This window comes from Mus caroli, unplaced genomic scaffold (assembly GCF_978045245.1).
Source record: "Mus caroli unplaced genomic scaffold, Mus_caroli_1 scaffold_12, whole genome shotgun sequence".
NCBI classification, from domain to species: domain Eukaryota; kingdom Metazoa; phylum Chordata; class Mammalia; order Rodentia; family Muridae; genus Mus; species Mus caroli.
In genome coordinates this window covers 52,230,650-52,257,291 of record NW_028227267.1, presented here as the reverse complement: position 1 = coordinate 52,257,291, position 26,642 = coordinate 52,230,650, and the positions used below count along the sequence as shown (strand labels likewise).

The 26,642-nt window shown below is 43.5% G+C and overlaps 1 protein-coding gene and 1 non-coding gene across 3 annotated transcripts; one reads left to right on the top strand and one right to left on the bottom strand.

Annotated features, from left to right (window-relative positions):
- Positions 1–8,429: 8,429 nt before the first annotated feature.
- Positions 8,430–17,824, top strand: LOC110309402 (granzyme F). Of its 2 annotated transcripts, none has more exons than XM_085828668.1 (5): positions 8,430–8,490; positions 16,057–16,206; positions 16,648–16,796; positions 16,989–17,249; positions 17,645–17,824. In XM_085828668.1, exons 1-5 carry the CDS (start codon positions 8,436–8,438, stop codon positions 17,786–17,788), a joined length of 759 nt encoding a protein of 252 aa, XP_085684794.1. In that variant the 5' UTR covers positions 8,430–8,435; the 3' UTR covers positions 17,789–17,824. The 2 variants fall into 2 exon arrangements, with proteins under 2 accessions (XP_085684794.1, XP_021037681.1); XM_021182022.2 differs by having other exon boundaries at positions 16,057–16,207; positions 16,661–16,796.
- A 445-nt stretch (positions 17,825–18,269) lies between these two features.
- On the bottom strand, positions 18,270–18,348 carry LOC115029281 (small nucleolar RNA SNORD55/SNORD39). The gene has a single exon (XR_003834857.1). It is a non-coding gene; the product is annotated as a small nucleolar RNA SNORD55/SNORD39 (small nucleolar RNA).
- Between the last annotated feature and the right edge of the window lie 8,294 nt (positions 18,349–26,642).

Here is a 26,642-nt window from a genome sequence, read left to right as displayed (position 1 = left end):
ATCTGACCAGCCATCTTCCCCATAGCTGAGTCCAGGATTGCTCTAGGGCAGATGGCAGCAACTGAATAAAGAACTTTCTCTGACTGCAAACACTGGTTTCGTGTCCACTCACAGGGATCAACTCTGTGCTAGGGAAGTCAATGGAACAGTGCTTTCTGCTCATCCCAGCTCCACACACACACATCTCCCCACAGCTCAGGCAACTCCAATGCTCAGTCATTTTTACATGTTCCACTCTCCAGTGCCTGCCCTTCTGACAGGCCTAAAGTGAGCACCATCATAGAAAAATTGGGTGACTCCAGTCTTGGGGCTCAGGGTCACTTGCTTTCTCCTCTGTGTCATATGGGAGACAGGAGAGCGAAAGCACCATTGTCCTTGAGACAGAGAAGAGAACGCTGAGGTCACTGGTGGATGGGCCTTCCTGAGTAGAATGTCTCTCTCCCACAGCTTCTCCATTAAGGGGACAGCTCTTGCAGTAAACCCTGTTCCTCATCTAGGAATAGTTTCCATGTCCTCTAGAACCAGGGCCAGGCTTTCTCCAGCCTCCCAGCTCTTCCCCCATCTCTTTCATTCCTAGTCAGATGAGTCTAGCAACTTCTGTGCTTTAAAGTCTATGGGGGGTCTAAGCACAATCCTACCTCTTCCCCCTACCTAGGACACCCAATGCAGCATGTGGTTCAGTGTATTAGGGACTCAGCCCTGTGTTGACACACCAACTTGTCCCCTCTCAGAGATGGGTCTCCCAAAAGTCCAGAGCAGAAGTGGGATCACAGAGGGTCCCTGGAGGACGGAAGTGTTAGTGTCTCTCCCCAAAACCTTGTACCCCAACTCCAACATGCCCAGACCTAAGGTAGCCCATACTAATCAGCTCCATTCCCTACTGCGTGCTCAGCATCCATAGCAGCATGGGCTCTCTCAGCTTGTTCATCTCAGCCACTGCAATGTCTAGGCTAAGAATTCCTGCTGGTCACCTGGACACGTTATCCATTTTTATATCCAAATGGTTAAAAGGCCTAGAAAAGTCTACTTCTTTGTGAGACAACACAGAAGGGTAGGAGGTTTGCAGATGACTTCACTCACTGAGATTCTAGTGGGAACCTAGTGAGAACAGCAGTGGTTTTTTGCCTCAGTGAGAGAGCAGTTGCTGGAGAATAATACAGCTGGGACGGCCTTGGTGTGTGTGTGTGGTTTTTTTAAAAAAGATAACAGACATGACCACTGTATGGGCTGAAGTCATAAGAGATGCACGTATGCAGAAGCATAATTCAGAAGCACAAATGAATGTGAATCAAGGAGGCTGTTTTGAAAGAAAGAAAGAAAGAAAGAAAGAAAGAAAGAAAGAAAGAAAGAAAGAAAGAAAGAAAGAAAGAAAGAAAACCTGGCATGGAGAAGTTAGAAATTTGCAGCGACTGCTGTGTCCACAGTGTGCAAGAAGTCCTGGGCTTCTCTCCACGTTAGACAGTTCTTGGCATGAGGCTGTAGGAAGAATGTGTGCTTTTATGTAAAACACAAGTCTCCCTGTGTTGGATTTACTTTGATAAAAAGTCCAAGCTGCTAGGATTGGGGGCTGACACCTGTAAACCACTACTTAGAAGGCAGAGGCAAGTGGATCCCCATGAGTCCACTAAAATTGCTTGATTTAACTTAAGCAAAATAGAAACCCTAAGCCGCCTTGGCTTGAGGGTCTTGTAGCAACAGAAACTTCACAGATGTCATGACTTGTAGCTATACCTTAATGTTTCTGTGTTCCTAGTAGTCACAGTGATACATTCTTTTGTGAGATGAAGTAAAATTTCCCTCTGGATCCCATAAACTCCAAAGGCATGCATGTATGTAGGAAGAGAAGCTAGTGTCACACAGTTTGTGAAAGAAAACTGGAAACCAGTCCCTGCCTTATAGACACTCTAAGAACCTAGCACCACTGTAGACTACAAAAACAAGAAAAGTGCAGCATGGAAGAACAATGCATGGTTGACAGTCACCCAGGCAAATATGCATTCAGTGTGGGTGCTATATTACATTGAGGCAGTGGTTCTATGGCTTAAAATAACTTTGAAAATCACAATTGTGTATCCTTAAGAAGGAGAGAAAATATTTCTCAAAAAAGTAGTAGTTGAGCCGACAGCAGACCCCTACATCAAATATGCTAGGACATAACCTGAACCTAGGATTCCCTGGCCACCAAGGAAGAAGTTACCTTCAGCGTTATCAACAGTCAGATGAGCCCATGCTCAGACCCCTACTTCCTGCTGGGGCTGCATGTTTAAAACTATTCACAGCCAGCTTGCTTTGATACCCATGAGCACATATGTGGGTAGACTTAGATGCACATAAATGCCTTAGACACAGCCTGCTTCAGATTCCTCTGATCTACAGAAGTACCTCTCCATCCTTACCATTGGCAAAAGAGCATACTGTCCTCCCTTAGCATTAGCCCAGAAGTTTGGAATACCCAAGATACAATTTTCAAAACACATGAAACTCAAGAGGAAGGAAGACCAAAGTGTGGATACTTTGGTCCTTCTTAGAAGGGGAACAAAATACCCATGGAAGGAGTTACAGAGACAAAGTGTGAAGCAGAAACTGAAGGAATGACCATCCAGAGACTGCCCCACCTGGGAATCTATTCCATAGACAACCACCAAAACCAGACACTATTGTGGATGCCAACAAGAACTTCTTGACAGGAGCCTAATATAGCTGTCTTCTGAGAGGCTCTGCCAGTGCCTGACAAATACAGAGGTGGATGCTCACAATCATCCATTGGATGGAGCACAGGGGACCCAAGGAAGGAGCTAGAGAAAAGACTCAGGGAGCTGAAGGAGTTTGCATCCCCAAAGGAAGAACAATATGAACTAACCAGTATCTCCAAAGCTCCCTGGGACTAAACCACTAACCAAAGAGTACACATGGTGGGACTCATGGCTCCAGCTGCATATGTAGCAGAGGATGGCTTAGTTGGTCATCAGTGGGAGGAGAGGCCCGTGGTCCTGTGAAGGTTCTATGCTCCAGTATAGGGGAATGCAGCAGGACCAAACCTCAACAGATGGATCTCAAGTTTTTCCATCTATTGGTTAGCCATTACTTCCAGCTCTGCTCTAATCTCCATCCCTGAATTTCTTGTAGATAGATTTATTTTGAGTTGAAATTCTGTGGGTGGTTGGTGTGCCTATCGCTCCACTGTGGTTCCTGGCTGTCTATGTGAGGTAGCATCTTCAAGTTCCATATCCCCAATGCTGTGTATCACAGCTAAGCTGGTGATTCTTATGCACCTCCTTTATCCCAGGTCTCTGTCACATCCTGAAGATGACCCCTACCTTACCACCCATGGTGTTTGCAGATTTCCATTCATTCCCATGGCCATCTGGCCATGTCTCCTGCCCCTCCCCACAAGTGATCCTGAACCCAGCAGTTTCCCTCCTCATTCACTCTCTCACTGAGCTCCCTTCTTCGATCTGCCTCTTATGACTATTTTATTTCCCCTTTCAGTGATATTCAAGCTTCCTCACTGTGCCTTCCTTCTTGTTTAGCTTCCTTGTGTCTGTGGAGTGTAGCATGTGTATCCTGTATTTTCTGGTTAATATCCACTTATAAGTGAGTGCATACCTTACATGTCCTTTTGAAACTGGGTTATCTCACCCAGGATGACATTCTCAAATTCCATCCATTTGCCTGCAAAATTCATGATGTCTTTGTTTTTAATAGCTGAATACTATTCCATTGTATAGATATACCATATTTTCTTTATCCATTCTTCAGACCACCATGGATTAAAGCTGGACCACAACAACAGAAACACCAGAAAGCCTAAACACTCATTGAAAGGGAACAACTCTACTCAATGATCTCTGGGTATTGGAGAACTAAAGTAATTGAAGACTTTTTTACAATTTAATAAAAATGAAGGCACAACATACCCTGCAAGTTTGTTAACTTCATTTTATCTTTAGAGTCAAGTAATTTTCACACACACACACACACGTGTGTGTGTGTGTGTGTGTTTGTGCTGCAGAGGCTCATACACACAGACACACCTGTGAGTGTATCCAATTTTCATTATCCATTAATATTTTGATGGACACCAAGGGAAATTCCAATTATTTGGTATAATGAATAGAGCATCAATAAATATGGGGGTACAAATACCTCTGAGGTAGAGTACTGAGATATCTGGGTATATTCCTAGGAATAAAATAGCTGAGTCCTATGGCATTTCAATTTTTGATATTTTGACAAATCTCCAAATTGATTTCCACACTGTCCATATTGATCTGTATTCCCACCACCAGTGAAAACCCGTTTCTCTCTGTACATATCCTCTCTAACTTTTGTTCTCAGACTTGGTGATAGTTGTTCTGAGGGAGATGAGGTGGCATTTCAAAGTAGAATTTATTTGCATTTAACTAATTTCTAGAATATTTATTGAATATGTTTTTAAAAATAGTTTTTTACTTCTTTCTTTCCATCCTTTCTCCTTTCTTTCTTTCCTTTATTCCTTCCTTTCTTCCTCTTGAAGTTTTCTATTTCACTCACTTGCTCATTTGTGGATTGGCAATTTTGTATCCTTGGTGTTTAATTTCTGAAATTCTTTGTAAGTTTTGGACAATAGCCTGTGATGGCTCCTCCTGTTTGTCAACTTGACTGCATTTGGAAGTAACCAACCCCAAGCAGCTGGGCACAACAGTGTGAGATTTTCTTGAGTAGGTTATTTGACATGGAAGACGGACCCTAAATTTGTGTCAGCCCTTCTAGTGGCAGCTCGTATAAAAGGACACGGAGAAAGGAAGGCTTACTTTCCTTGCTTATCTCATCCTTTCTGGCTGCATCCATCCCATTGCTGAGGTGCTCCTTCCTTGGTTGAAGAATCTACTTCTTCAGAATTCCATCACAAATGAGACCAGTACCTCTCTAGGAATCCTCAGGAGCTACAGCATCAGATTGGGAGAGCTGAGATATCTGGTGTTAGCTTCCTGTTAGGTTAGGATTCAGCCATGATTGTTTCTTTTGCTACACAGCATCTTTATTTTCAATTAGTCCCACCTGTTGATCCCTATGTTCTTTTGCCTTTGGTGGTCTGCTTTTAAAATACTTGCCTTTCTCAATAGCTGGAAAGCCTTTCCCTGTGTTTTCTTCTAAAAGTTTGTATTTCCTGGTTTAAACTAAGGCCTGTCTTCCATTTTGAAATTTTTTTTTTTTTTGTGGCAGTGTAAATTTGAAAGTGCCATTTTTTGTTAATCTAGCTAGCTCCCAAACAACTGAAAGGAGACCATTAGACTTATTAAACAAGGTTTAAGGCACAAAAACTGAGCAGTATTAATCTATTTTAGTTTTTTAAACTAACCTGGCTACCTCTCAGCCCAAATCCCAAATATTTTCCATTTTAGTACTGATCTGGCTCTCATGCTGCATCCTAGCCTCTCTCCTGGTGGGGAATCCCCACTCTCTGGTGCCTCTCAAATTCCCCTGGTTGGGAGAAAATCCAGAACTATTCCCTTCTATGCTCAGTAATTAAATGATCAGCTAGATTAATTAACCAATCAATCACTGGGGAGCAATGATTACACAGTATTGAGAAAGGAGACTCTCAGAAGAAGAATTTTAACCAGAAATGTGGCCAAAGAAATCAGCATTGGAATAATACAAGGATAACCTTTGCATAGTGTACAGTAACATTATGCCTACATTTTTGTATGCGGCGAAGGATAAAAATCTAATTTCATTCCTCTGTAGATGGATATCCAATTTTAATAGCACCATTTGTTGATTTTTTCCCCAAAGTTTTATTCTTCCTTGTCAACAATTAACTGACCATTGCTTTGCCTCTTTGTGTCCAGGACCTCTGCTCTATTCCATTTGTCTTCCTGTCTATTATTGCAACAGTACCAGGATGTCTCATCAGTATGGCTCTGTGATATAATTTAAGGTAAGGTATTTTCAGCAGTATTCCTATTCCTTAGGACTGCTTTGGTACTTGTGATCTTTTGTGGTTCCATATGAAATGTTTGGTTATTTAGCTAAGTCTGTGAAATATGGGATGGGAAGTTTGATATGCATTGCATTAAGTCTGTATATGAATTTTGGTCCTGTTGTCCGTCAGGCCTCCCAGGCCAGCTTTACTGGTGCATTTATTGTTATTTTTGTTTTGAATCTGTCACGGATTCTTTTTTTAAACTTTGTGGTAGAAAAGCACTAAAAGCATATTCTGTAGAGAAAGTGTACAATTGGCTGTGAAGCTTCACAGCTTCCATTCTCAATGCCAATTCTACTGCAGACTAGTACATTGAATACTATAGACATGGGGTCTGGTTAATTTTCATGTGTGTTTTTATTTATGAACAATATTTTCTTTCTTTAAAGATTTATTTATTTATTTTATGGATATGATTACACTGTAGCTGTATAGATGGTTGTGAGCCTTCATGTGGTTGTTGGGAATTGAATTTTAGGACCTCTGCTCCTAAATGAACGAAGTATCCACAATTTGGCTTTCCTTCTTCTTGAGTTTCATGTGTTTTACAAATTGTATCTTGGGTATTCTAAGTTTCTGGGCTAATATCCACTTATCAGTGAGTGCATATTATGTGTGTAGTCTTGAGTTGACATTTGACATGAGAACTTGAAATCAGATTCCAAGACCTCCAGAAATATTATCACTATTTTGATAGAATCAAAGCCTACATCTCATCAGCATAGATATGGTACCTACTGATTTTCAAATGCATAGAAAGGAATGCATAGAACTGGCATCTTTTGTTTAAAAAATATTTTTTACCATGTCCCTTTCACAGCCCTTTTCAGGGCTTTTATGAGTCCTTCTCAGAGACAAGTGCTCACACTTTACAATCACACTGTACTCAGGCACCACTTTTTCATAGCACCTACATTTGTGAGCAACTAGTTTCAAGAAATGAGCATACCTGACTGCAGAGATGGCTCAGATGTCCTAACAGTACACATTGCTCTTGCCAAGCACCCAAGTTCAGTTCTGAGCAGCCATGTTGAATAGCTCATCACCACTTGAAACTTCAGCTCCTCTGGCTTCCAAGGGCATCTGTACTCATGTGCATCCCAAAACAGTTATCCATTTAATGTAATGAGAAAATCCAAAAGGTTGCATATCCATGGACTAGAAGGTTAGTTTTGATCCAAATTATTTGTTAATTTTGGTCCAACTAATCAGGACTTTAGTTCACAACTAATACAAAGAAGCCTTCCTTGGTTGCAAAATATGAGAGGAGAAAATCCAAATTATATGGAATCCAAGAAGAAGTTATGGGAAAGCAGGAATCTGGTACCTCTGAAAGTTTTTTGGATACACACACACACACACACACACACACACACACACACACACACACCTGTGCTCAGGGCGAGGTCAGCCTGTCTTATTTCCCAGAGTGATCTCACATAGCTCTCACCATCTAGCACTCTAAGCACAGGCTCTCACCTCTCTCCAGACAAGATGAGCGTTTTCATGGGCTGCATCCATGTGTCTCTCACTCCTGGGTGTAGTCCATTAAATACTCATTCAAGACCTAATCATGGTCCTTGTTTTTCCATAGAGAATGCTAGGCAACACTGTAGAAAATACCACTGGAGTCATCAGCAGGGAATCTAATGCTGACTTAATCTCAATGACCATTGAAATCAGCCCTCCAGCTCTTGCCACAGAGCTAAATGATAAAACCTAGCAAACAGGTAGACTGTACATGTCATTTGTGATCCGTCATTACACTTAACTTCATATGACAGTAACTCATGATCATTGGATATGGAACAAGCACTTGCTTTTGAGATTTCTCTGTGACTTCTAGCAGTTCCAGGAGAGTCAGAGTGAGTTCAGATTAATCCATCAGAATATTCAGATTGCTCTACAAGATGATCAGTTGTCCCAAAGATTAATGCCATGATGAACTATATGCAATACTGCCCAGCAGATATGGAGCAGAATCAACTGTCGCTAAGTCCTGGGTAACTTTGTGAGTGTGTTTGTAGTGTGCTCTAACCGTTGTTTCAGTACTATTTTTTAAATAAGAAAAGAAAGGGAATGATAGGAATGAAAAAAAAAAGAGAGAGAGAACCAAAGAAACCAAGAGATCGTACCAGGTGCAAAAGTGTCTAAGCCTTAGAAAAGGACACATTTGTTTCCGTGCAGTCACTGTGGACTTCCTGGGGTCTCCGACATCCTCAACCTCAGCCTCCAACCATCTACACTCTTGGTCTTTATCCCAGCTTAGCTCATAGGATGTCAGTGTGGTGATAGTGTCATTTTCACCCAAACCAGAATATTTCCTTAAGTAATGTGACGTCAATCAGAAGCAGAGGTGCATAGGTTTAAAATGCCTGTGAGGCCCCTGAGCCCACATCTCCTTCCTCGCCTTCCAAGGGCAGTGTCTACTCTGCCCTCCTCCATCCTGAGCAGCCTTCCTGGGAAGATGCCACCAGTCCTGATTCTCCTGACCCTACTTCTGCCTCTTGGAGCTGGAGCAGGTGAGTAAACACCCCTGTGCCAGTGATGCCGTCCCATGACACCTCTGGTGACTTTCTGCCCAGCGGTAGTCAGGAATTGTCCTGGCACTGGACCCAGGATGTTTCTGAACCTCAGGTACCTAACCCAGACTTGGAAACCTGACACTGGCTAGATTCTCAACAAGGTCTGAGGAAGGGATGTGTTCTTAGAAAGTTAGTTGGCAAGAGCATCTTCCAGTTTTGTTTTGTTTTGTTTTGTTTTGTTTTGTTTTGTTTTGTTTTGTTTTGTCTTGTTTTATTTTTTCACCTTCTGGAGACTGGACCATCCTTAGAAAGAGTGTGGCAGAGAATAAAGATAGTTTCAGGGACAAGCCTACAATGTAGTGAGTTCACCAGCTCAAGAAAATTATCACATTTATTTATTTAGTTAGTTCTATTTTTAATTCATTTTTTACACTCTATATTCCATTCCTCGCTCCCTCCCCAATCTCCCTCCAAAGCTCCACATTCCACACCTTCTTCCCACCCCACCCCATCTCCATGTGGATGCCCCCACCCTCCTTCCCACCTGTTCTCTAAACTCCCTGGGACATCCAGTCTCTTGAGCGTTCAGTGCTTCATCTCTGAATGAACACAGACCTGGAAGTCCTCTACTGATTTGTGTTGGGGGCCTCATATCAGCTGACGTATGCTGTCTGTTTGGTGGTTCAGTGTTTGAAAGATCTTGGGGATCCAGATTAATTAAGACTGCTGGTCCTCCTACAGAATCGCCCTTCTCCTCAGCTTCTTTCAGCCTTCCGTAATTAAGTCCACCCTCAGCCCTACAGAAGAAAGAGGCCCAGGCTGACAAGATCTTGCACTGCACACTCCACTAGCTTTACAGTCTGGTTTTAGCTGGCCTCTCCACTTCTTTTCTGCAGGTCCCCAGCTATTCTCATCTGAGCAACACAGTCTTCCAATATCTTCCTGGCTCTGAACTCAACTAGCCCCGGTCTACCAGCCTCTCTGGCTAAGTTGAAGGCCTTCATACATGCAGCCAAACATTTACTAAAAACACAATATGTGTTGGGTACCAGAATGGGAGAATGCTAGAAAATCCACCTCTATATGGCTTGTAGGTAAAAATTGAAGAAATGTTACCAATCAAGACTAGTGTGGTTGGGGAGACTCACTAACAAAGAAAGATATATGGCGAGGCACCCAGGATCCCCTCAGCCTCCAGCTTTACTATTTAGAAATTTGCAGTGTCTGCTGTGTCCATAGTCTGAAAGATTTCCTGGGCTTCTCTCCCTGTTAGATATCTCTTGGCATGAGACTGATCAAATCTGTCAGGCTTGGGGCCTCATACCTATAATCCAGCACTTTGAAGACAGAGGCAAGATGATTTCCTTGAGTCCAGGGATGTGTGTGTGTGTGTAATGTCTGGATACTGGATAGTGCTGTATCTTACATATGTACCACATTGTCTCTGTCTCCTGTTTATGCAGTACATGGGTTAATCACTGAGCTCTTGGGAATACAGCCATAGTATCTATGATAGCACAGATGCTCTGTAACATATGGATTCGAAATTCTTTTACCATTTACCGAGTAGTGGGATAACTAGATTATATAATGGTTTGTTTTATCAGAAGCCTTTTATTCAGTTTCTCACAATGACAATACTGATTTGAATTTCCACCAACAGTGTACAAAGGTTTTCTCCATACTTTTGTAATGTTCCTTGGATATTGGACAGGGAATGTTTGAGTTTGTGATTATGGTTGAAGTTTGAACTGAGGTTATGGAGAGTATAGTGAATTTGTCACGTGGTATGGGAACATCTGATGTTGATATTTCTCAAAAGAGAAATTTGGAATGGCAACCAATGTCAGAACAAACACAGTAGCCCCTGTGACCTTCTTCTATTTCTAGGGAATAGTTAGGGTAAACAGTGTGCCCATACCTCAGAGAGTTTTCTGAAGAAAAAGAATATTGTGCTTTGTATAACCTTGAACATGGTGGTCTGAGGCAAGGATCTCGGCTGACCTATAACCTCTTAGCCCAATTACTAAAGAAGCTGAAAGTATGACAATGAGCCTCGAAGACTGCATTCAAGTGCTTAGCTGCCTTGAGCCCCCAGGTTTCTGATTTCAGTTCTTCTGGCATTAATCAGCAGAAGCAATTCAGCCAACTTCTCACAGTTCGACCTAGTGTGACCACTGTCCATTTCCCCAACACTAGGCAGCCATAGTCAGTATTTCTTCAGGAAACTAGGAGAGCCCACCCTTCAGTTAAGAAGTATTAAAGGAGTTCATTAAATATATATGATACATCCCCTATGATGAGCCTGAAGATAGCTCCATTGTTAAAGAGCACTGGCTGCTCTTCCAGAAATCCTAGGTTCAAATTTCCATACCCACATGGCAACTCACAACCATTTATAACTATAAACCTATGGGGTCCGATGCATTCTTCTGGTGTGAAAACATACATGCAAACAAAACACTCATATACGTAAAATTAATAAATCTTAATATTATTCATCCTAAGTCCATTCATTTACCTTCAAGTTTTTTAACTTTATTTTTTCTTTAGAGGTAATATTTACACACACACACACACACACACACACACACACACACACACACACACCTGTGTGTTTTATTATCCATTAATATGTTGATGGACAGCTATTTTGATTCCAGTTAGTTGCTGTAGTGAATAAAGTTAATACAAGAGTACAGATATCTTTATGGCAGGGTACTGGGATCTCTGTGTATATGCCTAGGAATAGCTGGCGCCTATGGCATTTCAAGTTTTGATATTTTAACAAATTGACTACAAACCGACTTCCACAGTGGCCCTGTTGGCATGTGCTTCCACCACCAGTAAATCACTGTTTCTCTCTCTCGACATCCTCTCAAACATTTCATCTCAGACCTGGTGATAGTTTTTCTGACTGGGGTTAGATGGCATCTCAACTTAATACTATTTGAATTTAACTAATTTCTAGAGATATTCGGTACTTTTAAAGAATAATCTTTCTCTCCCTCTTTTCTTCCTTTTGAAATTTCTATTTCACTCACTTGTTCCTTTGTGGATTGGCAGTTTTATTTCTTTGATGTCTAATTTCTGAATTTTTTTGTTTTTTGTTTTTTTGTTTTTCGAGACAGGGTTTCTCTGTATAGCCCTGGCTGTCCTGGAACTCACTTTGTAGACCAGGCTGGCTTCGAACTCAGAAATCCACCTGCCTCTGCCTCCCAAGTGCTGGGATTAAAGGCGTGTGCCACCACCGCCTGGCTTGAAATTCTTCGTAAGTTTTTCATAATAGCCTGTGATAGTTAATCTTGGTTGTCAGCTTGACTGCATTTGGAAGTAACCAAACCCAAGCATCTGGGCACCCCTGTGAGGGATTTTCTTGATTAGATTATTTGAGGTAGAAAACCGACTCTAAATCTGGGCCACCGCTTCTACAGGCAGCCCCTATAAGATCTGGAGAAAGGAAGGTTTATTTTTGCCTGTCCCATGCTTGCTGGCTACATCTGTCCTGCTGCTAAGGTTTCCTTCCTTGGTGGGAGAACCTAGTTCTTCAGGACTCCATCACAGATGAGAGCAGCAGATCTCTAGGAATCCTTGGAAGCTCCTGTACCAGATTGGGACAGCCGAGACATCCTGTCCTGTGGACAGAACACCTGGCTCCTTGGCTTCCTGTCAGGAGTCAGCCCTGATTGTTTCTTTTGCTACATAGCATCGTTATTTTCATGTCATCCCACCTGTTGATACTGAGTTAGTTCTTCTGCCTTTGGTGTTCTGTTTTTAAAATACTTGCCTTTTTCAATATCTTGAAAGGTTTTCTGCTTAAGGTTTGTGCATCCAGTTTTAAACTAAGGCCTGTTATCCATTTTGATGGTTTTTGTTTGTTTGTTTGTTTTTTATTTTGTTTTTGGTGTGTTAGTGTAAATTTAAAAGTGGCATTTAAAAAAAAAACTAGGAATCTCCCAAATAGTTTATAAAGAGACTATTAGATTTATTTAACAACCACTAAGGCACAACAACTGAACAATATTAACCTAGTCTAGTCTTCTGACCTAATCTGGCTGCTTGTATTTTAATACTGATCTGGCTCCCTGAGCTCCAGGTGTTCTGTCTCCTGGACTCTCTCATCCTGGGGAATCCCTACTCCCTCCCCTCCCCTCCCCTCCCCTCCCCTCCCCTCCCCTCCCCTCCCCTCCCCTCCCCTCCCCTCCCCTTCTCTCCCCACCTCCCTGGCTATGGGGAAGTCCAGCACCATTCTCTCTTCTGCTATTTCAAAGGATGACCAGCTAGCTTAACTGAATAATTAGAGAATAATTGGGGATAATTATACAGCTTTGAGACAGAAGATTCTCACAATAATGATTTCAATCAGATATGGGGGCACAGGTATCAAAATTTGGATAATACAAGAATTAGCTTTACACCGTGTACAATAGCATCATGCCTACGGTTGTTGCACAAGGTGAAGGATAAGAATGCAAATTCATTCCTCTGATGGTCGATATCCAGTTTTGCCTGCAGCATTTGCTGAAAAATTTTTTAAGTTTTTTGGCTTGCTTGTATGTTTTTTCCTCCTTGACAACAGTTAAGTTAGTATTTCTTTGCCTCTTTATGTCCACGACCTCTGTTCTATCCCATTTGTCTCTGTCTATTTTTGCAACAGGCTGCCTCATTACTATGGCTCTGTAGCATAATTTAAGGTGAGATATTGTCACATTTCCAGCAATGTTCTTATTTCTTGAGGCTGCTTTGGTATTTATGGTCTTTGTGTTTCCATATGAATTCTTCTGTTATTTTTCTAAGCCTATGAAATATGGCATGGGAGTTTAGATATGTATTGCATTAATTCTGTATATATATTAAGTTTGGTTCTATCTCTCTTCTGGCCTCCTCAGCTTGATTGGTGCACTCATTGTCATTTTTGTTCTAATTCTGTCATGGAGTCTTTTTTTTTTTCAACTTGGTGATAGACAAGCAGATAACATATATTCTGTACTAAGAGTGTAAATTTTGATGAGAAGTTTTCCAGCTTCCATTCTGATCGTTGATTCTAACTGTTAAAAAAGTGCATTTTATACTACAGACTTGTGGTCTCATTAACTTTGGTATGTGTTTTTATTTATTTACAAGATTTTCTTAGTAGTGGGGAGGTGTGAATCTGGTAGGAGATTTGGAGGAGAAACAATGATCAGAATATATTGTATGAAAAAATTATTTCTAATTTAAAATGATTTAAAAAGAAGTAAATGATAGAAGCCACTCAAATTTTATAGACTAGTTCAGAGCTTCCAACTGTTGGCCCGAGGGCTATATGTGGCCCAGAATGGCTGTAAATACAAATCAACAGAAAATTGTAACCTTGCTAAAAACATGAGATTTTTTGTGGGACCCTTGAGCGTGAACTGTGTAGATGACAACATGTTCCAAAGTCCTGCGAAGTGAACATATGATGCTCTTGATATTGCCACACACACCTGAGTCTAGACCCATGGCAAGTGAGGCTTCCTGCATTTTATCTTCCACCTGCAGACAGTTGAATGAACAGCATCAAAATCACACATGCTCCTGCTGACTTGTTAAATGAAAATAGAGAATATCAATGATGCCTAGGCAGTCCTACCTTTGCAGATCATGGGTGTTTAATGGCAATAGGAAACCAAGTAAGCATTCTGCTTGGTCATTAGGAGCTCACACACCTCAGCCGTGCCTCACCCACACCACCCACCCACCATCTTTACAATCATGTCACTCTGTGCTGCATCAGCAGCTGAGACATTGACATTCTCAAGCCTTGCTTTCTAATATTCTCTAGCTTCACAACAAAGTAAACACAGTTCCTTATCTATCATTATTTTTAATCACAGCATGGCTTCTATCCCATCATAGATGAAAAGAGATCTCAAAAAAAGAAAGAAGAATCGATTGGTGATGGCTCATGCCTTTAATCCCAGCACCAGTGATCACAGGCAGCTGGATCTCTGAATTTTAGCAGACCCTGTCCTACAGAGCATGTTCCAGGACATCCTGGGTTACACAGAGAAAGCCTGACTCAAAAACCAAATCAAAACAAAACGAAACATAAATACAGAGGGCCTCATGGAACTAAGAGTGGTCTAAGCAATATGCACACAAAACATATGCTAAATGCTGGGCTTTGCAGAGAGCATCAGGAAAACGTATACACAAAAAAGAAGGTCTCATTGGAAATTGGTGGGGGAGGAGAGGGGACAATCGTGGGTAAGAATGGCCAAAATGCATTGGATACATGTGTGGTGTTGTCAAAGATTAAAACGTAAGTTTAAAAAGGAAAGTTAGTGCAAGAGCATTAAATGTGGGCAGCATCATACAAGTCATTACCAGCACTGAATTTCATGATGGTCACAGGATTAAATCATTTTCTATGCAGGAATTCCTAAAGAGTGACCATACTGACTCTGATGACATTGTGCTCATTTCATAAGTAAGATGGCCACGCTGAGGACACTAGAGTAACATGATCAAGGTAGTTATCACAACATAAACAAATTAGGAAACAAAAATGTCTGCCAGAAGGGACAATGGAATCAAATTTACCAATTGAATCTTTTAGTGCACTTAACTGATCATCTTATCTTTAAGAAGAAAACCAACTGTCAATACCACGTCTTAAACTGTGAGTGTTCCAGTGAAGGTGGCATTATGGGGATCACAAATTAAGGCAAATAATTCACTGCATTTCAGCCCAACTGGATACAGTTTTGTGACCAATAATGCAGCCTTGATTTGACATTTCACATAAAATGGTTGTCACTGTTATTTTTTTTTACATTAGAAATGAAAGTAAGAAGAAAATAAAAGCTGAAAAAAAAACAAAAACAGAAAAAGAGATGCAAAAGGGTGGAAGCATTAGAAAAGGACATACTTGTGTCTCAGTGCAGTCACTGTGGACTTCCTGGGGCCTCCGACCTCCTCAACCACAGCCTCCAACCCTCTAGGTTCTTGGGGTTTACCTGAGCTTACAGTGCCATTTTTACCCAAACCAGAATACTCCCTTAAGTAATGTGCCAATCAGAAGCAGAGGTGCATAGGTGTAAAATGCCTGTGAGGTCCCTTCCTCCCCTTCCAAGGGTGGCGTCTTCTCTGCCCTCCTACATCCTGAGCAGCCTTCCTGGGAGGATGCCACCAGTCCTGATTTTCTTGGCTTTTCTTCTGCTGCTTGGAGTTGGTGCAGGTGGCTTGGGGGTAAAAGGTGAGGAAATGACATCAACCAACATTATAGGGGTTAGGGTGCCTCACTATCAAAGAAAGACTAATGGCAAACCAACCAGAATCCCCTGGGTCTGTAACATGATGAAGATATAGCTTGCCCCTCCACCATGCATTTGTAAAGCAGGGGCTGGAAGACATGTGCTACCTGCCCCTTCTCAGAGTAGGGTTCTGAGGCTTCAAAGACAGCAAAGATTATTCCACATGCAAGGAATCCTGTCTACCACAGGCTTGGGGGACCACAGCTCCCAAACACTCCCTTCCTTAATCTCCTCTGCTTCCCCCAGACAACCCCATAATTTAGCCTCCTTTTTTTACTTTCAGAGGAGATCATCGGGGGCCATGAGGCCAAGCCCCACTCCCGCCCTTACATGGCACGTGTGAAGTTTGTGAAAGATAATGGAAAAAGACATTCCTGTGGAGGCTTCCTGATTCAAGACTACTTTGTGCTGACGGCTGCTCACTGCACTGGAAGGTGAGGAGAAGCAGCTAGCCCACGTCTTCTGAGAACCCCAAAGTAGCTTCTGTCTTCTATTGTGGATGTTCCTATGTGAGCACTCTTGAAGGAAGGACTGTGGAAATGGGAGTTGGATGAGAGGTAAATGTAGGTCCAAGGGTGAGAGGTCGGAGCCCGCAGCACACTTGAGTTGGTCAATCAACTGCACGGGGAAAACTAAAGCAGTGGTTGAGGTTGAAAGCTCACATTAAAACACAATTCAAGCTATGGAATAGTGCCGAGATGCAAGAGGGTGCCCCAAAAGTCCAATGTCCTTGAGAATCAGAGAGCAGTAGATCTGACCCTGAGGCACTCCTCTGTCCTCAAGTCCCCTCAGCTAGAGCCCCACCCTGCCTACCCTGACTTTCACAATTCCTGGAGTGCATCACCTCTGACTCCACATCTCTGCTCTCCACTCTGCTCTCTCCACAGCTCAATGTCAGTCATACTGGGGGCCCACAACATCAGGGCTAAGGAAGAGACACAGCAGATCATCCCTGTGGCAAAAGCCATTCCCCACCCAGCTTATAATAATAAGGACAACACCAGTGACATCATGCTATTAAAGGTGAGACCTGCCGCCCTCTCACCTACACTCCTCTGCCCATCCCTCATTCCTCCCACCTTGTCGCTGTGCTCTGCTTGGTACAGATGTAGCCTTTCCCTACTGCTTCTTCCCTCTCTTCCATCCTGACTTTCAAAGAGTCTCAGGCTAGCAGGCTCCTAGCTGAGCTGGTCTCTCCTCCCTCTTCCCAATCAGCTGGAGAGTAAGGCCAAGAGAACTAAAGCTGTGAGCCCCCTCAAGTTGCCCAGACCCAATGCCCGGGTGAAGCCAGGGGATGTGTGCAGTGTGGCTGGCTGGGGGAGAACATCCATCAATGCCACACAAAGATCTGCCTGCCTACGAGAGGCTCAACTGATCATCCAGAAGGATGAGAAATGCAAAAAATACTTCTATAAGTATTTCAAGACCATGCAGATTTGTGCTGGAGACCCAAAGAAAATACAGTCTACTTACAAGGTAAGGATCAATCATTTAATGGACAAAATGCAGGGTGAGAGGGACCTGGGAGAGGCCAAGGTGTGAGAATGGCAAAACCCTCAAGCCTCCTCGGAGAAGGGACAGCTCCAAGGTACAGCTTTTGTGTCTTCTGTGGGTGTAGCAAATGTGTAAGGTAGAGAAACCTCTGCCAACCTATGCAGCATACATTATCTTAGAGTATCCCTGAGGACTTCAGGTAAATCCTAGGCCTGGGATAGAAGGAAAAGTTGGGCCCTGGAGCCCTGGGACTGAGGGAAGCTGGAAAACCTGTCCTGGCCCTGATCTAAAGTTAGTCTTGCCAGGAGGAGGTGGGGAGAGCAGAGCCTGATGGACCCAGACTCAGCAAGCTAAGTTCTTCCTTTGTCTATTCACAGGGTGACTCCGGGGGACCTCTCGTGTGTAACAACAAAGCTTATGGAGTTTTAACCTATGGGCGAAACAGGACAATCTCTCCAGGAGTCTTCACTAAGGTCGTGTACTTCCTGCCGTGGATAAGCAGGAACATGAAGCTGCTCTAACAGGTGTTAAACCACCCGTGCCCAACCTGCCTGTCCGACCTCATGCAAGAACCAGGTGGAGTGGGCAGCAAAGAATGAAAATTCACAATAAATAATCTCCAGAGTGCATAGAGCTGAAGTTCTTTGCTGTTTGAGTCACTTCATGGTTTGGGCACCTCGCTGGTCCAGGCAGACCTTCCCTGTCACTTCTGGGCTTGCCTTCCTCCTCCTTCCCCACCCCCTGCTCTTGCTGGAACTTCAGGCCACACAATTCCCACCTGTTTATCACCCATGCTCGGTGGGAGGTAGGGTGCTGTTTCTTTGTTTATATTCTTGAGGGTGTTGTTTCTTTGTTTATATTTTGGATCTCACTGTATAGTTCTGGCTACATGGAGTTTGCTATGTAAACCAGCCTGGCCTTCAACTCACAGAGATCTGCCCCTCTCTGCTTCCTTGGTTCTAGGATTAGAAGTGTGTGCCATGACATCAACCATACCCATGTTTAACTCTCAAGTCTCCAAGGTTGGCTTTCTCAACACAAACATCAGGAGTCTCAGCACTACAGAGGTGCCCTGCGCTAAGTCACTCGTTCATACTTAGTCCTCCAGACATGAATCTCCTGGGCCTAGGAAATTCCTATATCTCTGAGCTACCTTCATCCAGACCCAACATTTGCACAGTCAAACAAGACATTGGGGTGAAGGGAGATTTGACTCTGGGAATTTAGAAGGCCATGGGCTATGCAACCCAGTCAGTTTTCTGTTTCTGGTCCCCCTTTCTAGCAGGGAATGGAACTCTCCTCACCCGAACTGTCTGCAGTCTCAAATATGGAGACATCTCTCTTATGGACCCAGGCTCATCTTCGACTCATTACGCAGCCTAGCACAGAGCTCAGTCAACTTCTGTCCTTCTTGCTGGCCTTCCAGTGTTTTCCATCTCACTTCTAGCTACCAAAACCTTCTACTCCATCCCTATCTCACCCAGGCCTGATTTATACCAGTCTTTTCACTCCTCTACCTATAAGTTCCAAAACTGTGAAGTCTCCTCTACCTCACATTCCAGACAGGATTAGTATGCCAGTCAACTCCTGCTCATCCCTCTCACCTAGTCTGGCCGGTTGAGCCCTGTTCCAACCCCAAGTCTTTTCCAGTCCAAGTCTTTCGTGGAGAAAGAGATCAGTCATGACCTCTAGTCTCTCAACAGCACTGGCTCAGTCAAGAACCTCTGCCTCCCCCTGCTGGCCACATGGGGGTATGGCAGCTTGTGAATCGTAGGGATCCAAGGGATTTAGGCTAGAAGTATCTTTTTGACATTATTAACCAAAACTTGAAAGTCTGTGGTTTTATATCAGGTACACAGTAGACTCCTTCTTTACCTTCATCCTTTTGTTTCTCTACACAGCCCAATGTGGCACAAATAGATTTATATTTGGGATTTTCACACACACATACACACACACACATGTGTTTAAAATATGATTAAATTTTCTATACTCTAGCATGCATTGTTCTTCATTGGTTCTGAACACAGTGTGTAGAACTGGGATGAAGCTGGAGCCCCTTCAGTCCTGTGGTTTTCAATATACCTCATGTGGAACCCTCAGCAATATAAGCGAGCAAGAGAAAAGCAAGCAGAGATCCTTTAACTTGATTGACATTAAAACCATAGACCCTGCCAACCCAGCTGAGGTATAAGACAGCTCATGGTGACCCATGTGACCCTATTCAAGTCCCTCATACAGCAGCTTGGTGAATTATGGGTTTTTTCTTCTCTCCTACATTCTATCCTGACCACAGTCTACCCTCCTTACACTTCTCCCAGCACCCCAACCTCTCATCTCCCTCAGATCGACTGCTCCCCCATTTCCCTCCAGAAAAGTGCAGGCTTCCTATGCATATCAGATGAACACAGATTAACAAGGTTTAATAAGCCTGGGCACAAACCTTCATATCAAGACTGGACAAGGCAACCCAGTAGGAGGAAAAGGATCCCAGAGCAGGTGAAAGGTTCAGAGACGTGTGCACTCCCACTGTTATTAATCCCACAAGACACAAAGGTACACAGTCATAACACATATGCATAGGACCTGGCTCAGGTCCATAGAGGCTCCACGAGTATCATTTTAGCCTCTGTGAGTCCCTATGAGCTCTGCCTAGCCGATTCTGTGGGCCATGCTCTCCTGGTGTTCTTGAATTTTTTAGCTCCTAAAATCCTTCCTGATCCCTTTCAGAGGTGCTTCCCCTGAGCTCTGCCTAGTGTTTGGCTGTGGTCTCTGCAACTGCTCCCATCAGTTGTTGGATGAAGCCTCTCTGATAATGACTGGGTAGGCATCCCTCTGTAGGTATAGCAGCATATAAGCAAGAACCATTTCATTGACTTCTCCTTATGACCAGTTGTGTTTGGTTCTATCCTAGTTCTCTGGGATATCCAGCCTCTGGTTCCTGAACAGATCCAGGCAGTGTCTAATATGGGATCCCTCTCATGGCATGAGCCTCAGGTTGGATCAATCATTGATTGGCCTCACCACTATTTCTGTGCCACCTTTACCCCAGCACATCTTATAGACAGGACAAATTGTAGGTCAAATCTTTGTCTAGGTTGGTGCCCCAGTACCAGCACTGGAAGTCTTGCCTGGTTACAGAAGATGGCCTTTTCAGCCTCTGTATCTCCCAATACTTGTAGACATCTCTAGGGTCACCCTCATAGATTGCAGGGATTTCCTGGTGCAATCGTTTTCCACATCGCCCCCAAACCCTCCAACTCCAGTCATCATCTTATACACTCTCCCTTCATTGCTCCCTCCCTCATCTGATTCTTCCCATTCACAACCCCACCCATCCCTGACTATCTGCACAATCCATTCTATTTCTCCTTCCCAGGGAATTCCAGGATTCCCTTGGACCCCTCCTTGTCACTTAGCCTGTCTGGGTCTGGAGGTTGCAGCATGATTATCCTTTGCTTCACAGCTAGTGTCCACGTATAATGAGTCTATACCATGCTTGTCTCTCTGGTACTCAGTTACCTCACTCAGGAGGACTTTTTTCTACTTCCTTCCATTTGCCTGCAATTTCCAGGTTATCTTTTTTTTAGCAGCTGAGTAATATCCATTGTATAAATACAACACATTTTCTTTATCTATTCTTCATTTGAGGGACATCTCCGTTGTTCCTCTGCCTTTGGTATTCTGTTCTAAAAACTCTTTCTTTTCCCAATATTTTGAAGCATGACCCCTGTGTTTTCTGAAAGTTGTGTTGCTAGTTTCAACCTAAGCCCTTTAGTCCGTTTTGAAGTGGTTTTTGTACAAGACAAAAGATAAGAATCTAATTTCTTTCCTCTGGTAGATATCCAGTTTCACCAGCACTATTTGTTGAACTTTTAAAAACAATTTCTCCTCCTTGTCAACCATTCAGTGGCCTTTGCTTTGCCTCTTCATGCCCATAACCTCTGTTCTACTCCGTGGGTCTTCCTGTCTGTTTTTGCATCAGTATCAGGCTGCCTCATCACTATGGCTCTGTGGTATAACTTACGGTGAGGTATTGTCACATTTTCAGCAGTGTTCTTATTCCTTAGGACTGCTTTGATATTAGTGGTCTTTTGTGGCTCCATATGAATTCTTTGGTTCTTCTTCTTAGCCTATGAAATATGGCATGGGAATTTTATATGCATTGATGAATTCTGTGTGTTAAGTTTGCAGTATTGATTATTATTTTAGTGTTGGTTCTGCCTATGCTGGAACAGAGAGTAATATTCCGAAATCTTGTAGCATCTCCTGTGATTTCCCTTTGAAGTATCTTGAAACTTCACAGAGAATTAAACCACACGTTCTGCCTCACATGTTAAATAGATCCGATAATAAAGCACATATAAACAAATACACATGTGAATTCAGTATAATGTATTCATTATAATAATGGATAATAACGTGAGGAAAGATAAGAAAGGTAAAAATAAGGGCCTGTGGAAGCATGTATTTGCATTTTTTTTAAACTTTTTTTTAATTGATTCTTTGTGGCGATCATATCACACACCTCAGTTGCCATCATCTCTCTGTCCCTTCTTATCTGTCCTCCATTCTTGCAACCCTACCCCCAAAAGAAAATAAAATAGAATGGAATATAGAAATCTTGTCATGGAAGCTGTAGTGTGTCATACAGTTTACCCTTTTGTCCACACATCTTTACTATCTATACTGGATCTTCAGGAGAACTCTCAGATATTGTGTGGTTGCCCTGAGTCATGGAGATCCTGCGGCTATGGTTCTGCAGGACCCGCGCCTTCCCATGCTCCAGCGGTTCATAGATGGGTAGATGTTGAGGTGGGGCAGCTCAAAGCCCTGAATCTAGTTCTGGAAGGTAGCTGAGTTGGTCAGCTTGCCAGCAGTCCTGCACCAACACCACCAGGGTGCGCTCTCCTGCACTACCCCTGCTGGCTCACCCATGCTGCAGCTGTCCAGGGGCGGGTCAGCTCTCCTACTCTCCGGTATCCCAGCTGGCTCACTTGCACCTTCACCGTTGGAACCAGCTCTTCTGTGCTGCCCCGACCAGATGCAGGGCCTGCTCTCCCCAGTGCGACAGCAAGGGAGGGGCTGTGCCAGACATCCAGGTCTCAAGATCTCATATTGGCTCACCAGCTTGCCTCAGGTAATGAGGACTGATGGGAGGACATCTTGCCCAAACCAACCATTAGCTAACCAGGGGGAGGGACAACTCTCCGGCACTCACACCCTCAGCTAGCTTACCTGCATTTTACCACTCAGGTCAGCTCTTCTGTGCTGCCCACGTGCTGTGCAGGGCCCCCATTCTCGAGTGCTGCTGCAGGTGATGGGCAGGGCAGGGCAGGTTCTCTTGCCCTCATAACCCCAGCGGGGCAAGCTTCCCATCTGCCACAGGTGGTGAGGGCAAAAGGGAAAGGAGGGATTTCTCCCTCACCCACAGCAAACTCTGCCTGGGGGCATCCCATTCACCCTCATGCCCTCCTTGTTCACTTACCTGTTCTACCAGTACCAGGATGGATCAGCTCAACTGTGCCACTCAGTACCTCAGGCCACAATCCAGACCAGGGACATCTGCATGGCCTTTGGTGCTAACACTGGCCTGAGACATCAACAGAGACTCCAGCTGCCAGAGAACCATGAACCCAGATATGGGCTCTAGCAGTAGTCTGAACCTAGATATCCTAATGGCCTCGGATGGGAGAGGAGGCCACTCAGTTCAGCTCCCTGTCCCCGTCCCTGTGACATCCCAGCAGCACGACTCAGATATTCACATGCTCTCCAGTGGTAGCCCAGACCACGGACATCTGCTTTGCCTTTGATTCAGGCCACAGACATGGACCATAGAACCAGGCATAACTGTTGGCATCAGTCTGTGCCAGAACCTCACTGTGGCCTCCTCCTCATATGTGCTTGTTCCTCACTGCTGTCAAGTCTCCAGTTCCTCTGTTACCCACAGTGTACAAACCCCTCCTCAGCTTCGTTTTCTCTCCATCTCTCAACTTACTACCCCATCTTTACCATCTCTCCATCACACAGTAGCCCATTGTAGTGGCACCTGAGGCAGGTGAATGGGTGACTTTCTTCTGGCCTCCCTGGGACAAGGCCACTGGTTCACTGTTATTTGTGTTCTAATTGTGTCATAGATATTTTTTGTCTTGGTGGTAGATAATCACATAAAATATAGTCTGTACTGAAAGTGTGGAATTTGTTGTGAAGCTTCACAGCTTAAATTCTGAATGCTCGTTCTGACTGTAAAGAAGTTCATTGAACAGTACAGACTGGGGATCTGGCTAATTTTGGTGTCTTTTTAGATTTATGTATGAAATTTTCTTTAAAACAGGGTTTATTGCAAAACACATGAAACTCAAGAAGGAAGACCCAATTGTGGATACGTTGGTCCTTCTTAGAAGGGGGATCAAAATATCCATGGAAGGAGTTACAGAGACAAAGTGTGAAGCAGAGACTGAAGGACTGGCCATCCAGAGATTGCCCCATCTGGGGATCCATTCCATAGACAACCACCAAAACCAGACACTATTGTGGATGCCAACAAGAGCTTGTTGACAGGAGCCTGATATAGCTGTCTCCTGAGAGGCTCTGCCAGTTGCCTGACAAATACAGAAGTGAATGCTCACAGCCTACCATTGGACTGAGCACAGGTTCCCCAGTAAAGGAGCTAGAAAAAGGACCCAAGGAGCTGAAGGGGTTTGCAGCCCCATAGGAGGAACAACAGTATGAACTAACCAGTATATCCAGAGCTCCCTGGGACTAAACCAACCAAAGAATACACATGACGGGACTCAAGGCTCCAGCTGCATATGCAGCAGAGATGGCTTTGTGGGTCATCAATAGGCGGAGAGGCCCTTGGTCCTGTGAAGGTTCTATGTCCCTGTATAGGGAACTGCCAGGGCCAGGAAGCAGGAGTGGGTGGGTTGGTAAGCAGGGGAAGGGGAGAAGGGATAGGGGATTTTCAGAGGGGAATCTGGGAAAGGGGATAACATTTGAAATGTAAATAAAGAAAATATCTAAGAAAAAGAAAAAGAAAGAAAAGTGGGAATAGTTCTATCTCAAAACTCAACTATACCACTTCAGGACATAAACCCAAAAGATCCTTCACCATACCACAAAGACTCTTGCTCAACTATGTTCATGGCAGCTTTATTGATAATAACCAGAAACAGGAATCATCCTAGATGTCCCTCAATTGAAGAATGGATACAGAAAATATGGTACATTTACACAGTGGATTATCATTTATCTATTAAAAACAACCACATCATGAAATTTGCAGGGAAATGGATAGAACTAGAAAATATCCCGAGTGAGTTAATTCACTCAGACCCAGAAAAACAAACATTGTATGTATTCACTTAGAAGTGGATATTAGCCATAAAGTACATGGACTATGGATAAGTACATGGATATTAGCCATGCTATAATGCACAGACCCAAAGAAGCTAAGTAATGAGGATCAAAGTGAAATGCTTAAATCTCATTGAGAAGGGGAAATAGAATAGACATTGGGGTGGAGGGAGGGAACAAGGTAGAAGAAGGGGTGGGGAATGTAGCAGGAGGCATCAAGTCAGGGGAGGAAAGAGGGAGCAAGAACTGGAATTGGTGTGGAGCATCTCTTGGACAAGCTAGAAACCAAGGACAATGGAAACCCCCCAAAATCTAACAATAGGGGATACAGAACCTGAAATGGCTACCTCCTGTAACTAGGCAAGACTTCCAATGAAGTCATGTAGACACTAACCGAGCCACAAAACCCTTGACCCAAAATTCTTGCCTATAAGATGTGCATGAGTGAGGAAGGAGCCGAAATTGAGGAAATGGCCAACCAATGACTGGTCCAACTTGAGACAAATGCCATGAGAGAGGGGCCATCCCTGACACTATTAGTGATACTCTGCTGTACTTGCAGATAGGAACCTAGCATAACTGTCATCTGAGAGGCTTTACCCAGCAACTGATGGAAACAGATGCAGAGACTCAACAACCAAATATTAGACCAAGCTCAGAGAATCCTGTGGAAGAGGGAGAGGACGGATTGGAGGAGCCATAGAAGTCAAAGACACCACAATAAAACCTTCAGAATCAACTAACCTGGGCTCATAGGAGCTGAGACTGAACCACAAACCAAAGAGTAGGCATGGGATGAACCTAGGCCCCCTACAGATACATAACAAATGTACAACTTGGCCTTCATGTGGATCCCCTAACAAGCAAAGCAGGGGCTGAATCTGACTCTGTTGCCTGCCTTGGCATCCCTTTCCCCTACCGGGTTGCCTTGTCTAACTTCAATAGGAGAAGATGAGCCATGTCCAACTGCAACTTGTTATTCTAAGGCGGGTTGTGTAGAAATGTCATGGTATATGTCTCCATTTCTCTGAGGAGAAAGGGACAAGGGGATGTGGGGAATTGAGAGGGAGACTGAGAGGAGAAAAAGGGGAGGAAGCTGCTATAGGGATGTAAAGTAAATAACTTAATTAATTAAGAAAAAGAAATAAAAGAAAATGCAATGTTAAATATCCACCCAGATTCACGTTGTCCTCCTTTACTTTTATGATAAAAGCTTAACAAAATAAATTTTATTACTTATATGTGTTCAGTTTGTTAATTAGATATCACAGACACATGAAGCCTGCTTCCTGGTTTTAAAAGATTCTCTCAAACTTGAAGTGCCAGAGGGACCCTGGGGGCCCCACCTGCTCAGAGGAGAAGGGAAGGGGAGATGGGGGAAAGGTTGTGTGTATGTGTGTGTGTGTGTGTGTGTGTGTGTGTGTGTGCGTGTGTGTAGGGGGTGACAGGGAGAGGGCCGTGAGCAGAATGTAAAGTGAATAAGTTAAAAAAATAAATTAAAAAAATTCTCTGTGTGTGCATATACCATGACATTTCTACACAATCACTTTCATAGGAAATTATCAATGTTCATTATAGCTTATGCAAGTAATATGGAGCATCAAACAATTATCTCTTCAATGTGTCCCAGAAAAGTCAAAAGGTTGCATACCCATGGACTAGATGATCGACTTTTATGCAATTAGTATTTTTAATTGCATAAGACTAAAGACTTTAGTTTAACTCAAGACCTTAGTTTACAACTAAGACAAGATAGCTTCCCTTGGTCCCAAAATATGACAGGAGAAAATTCAAAAGTATCTGAAATCCATGAAGCAGTGATGGGAAATCAGGACCAGGGTAGCTCTGAGGTTTTCAGGATGTGCGCGCACATGTACACACACACACACACACACACACACACACGCTCAGGGCAAGGCTAGCCTGTCTCATCTCCCAGAGTGATCTCACAGAACTCTCACCATCTAGTGCTCTAAGCCAGGTTCTTCTTCCAGGCAATATCAGCCTTTGCTTCCCCCA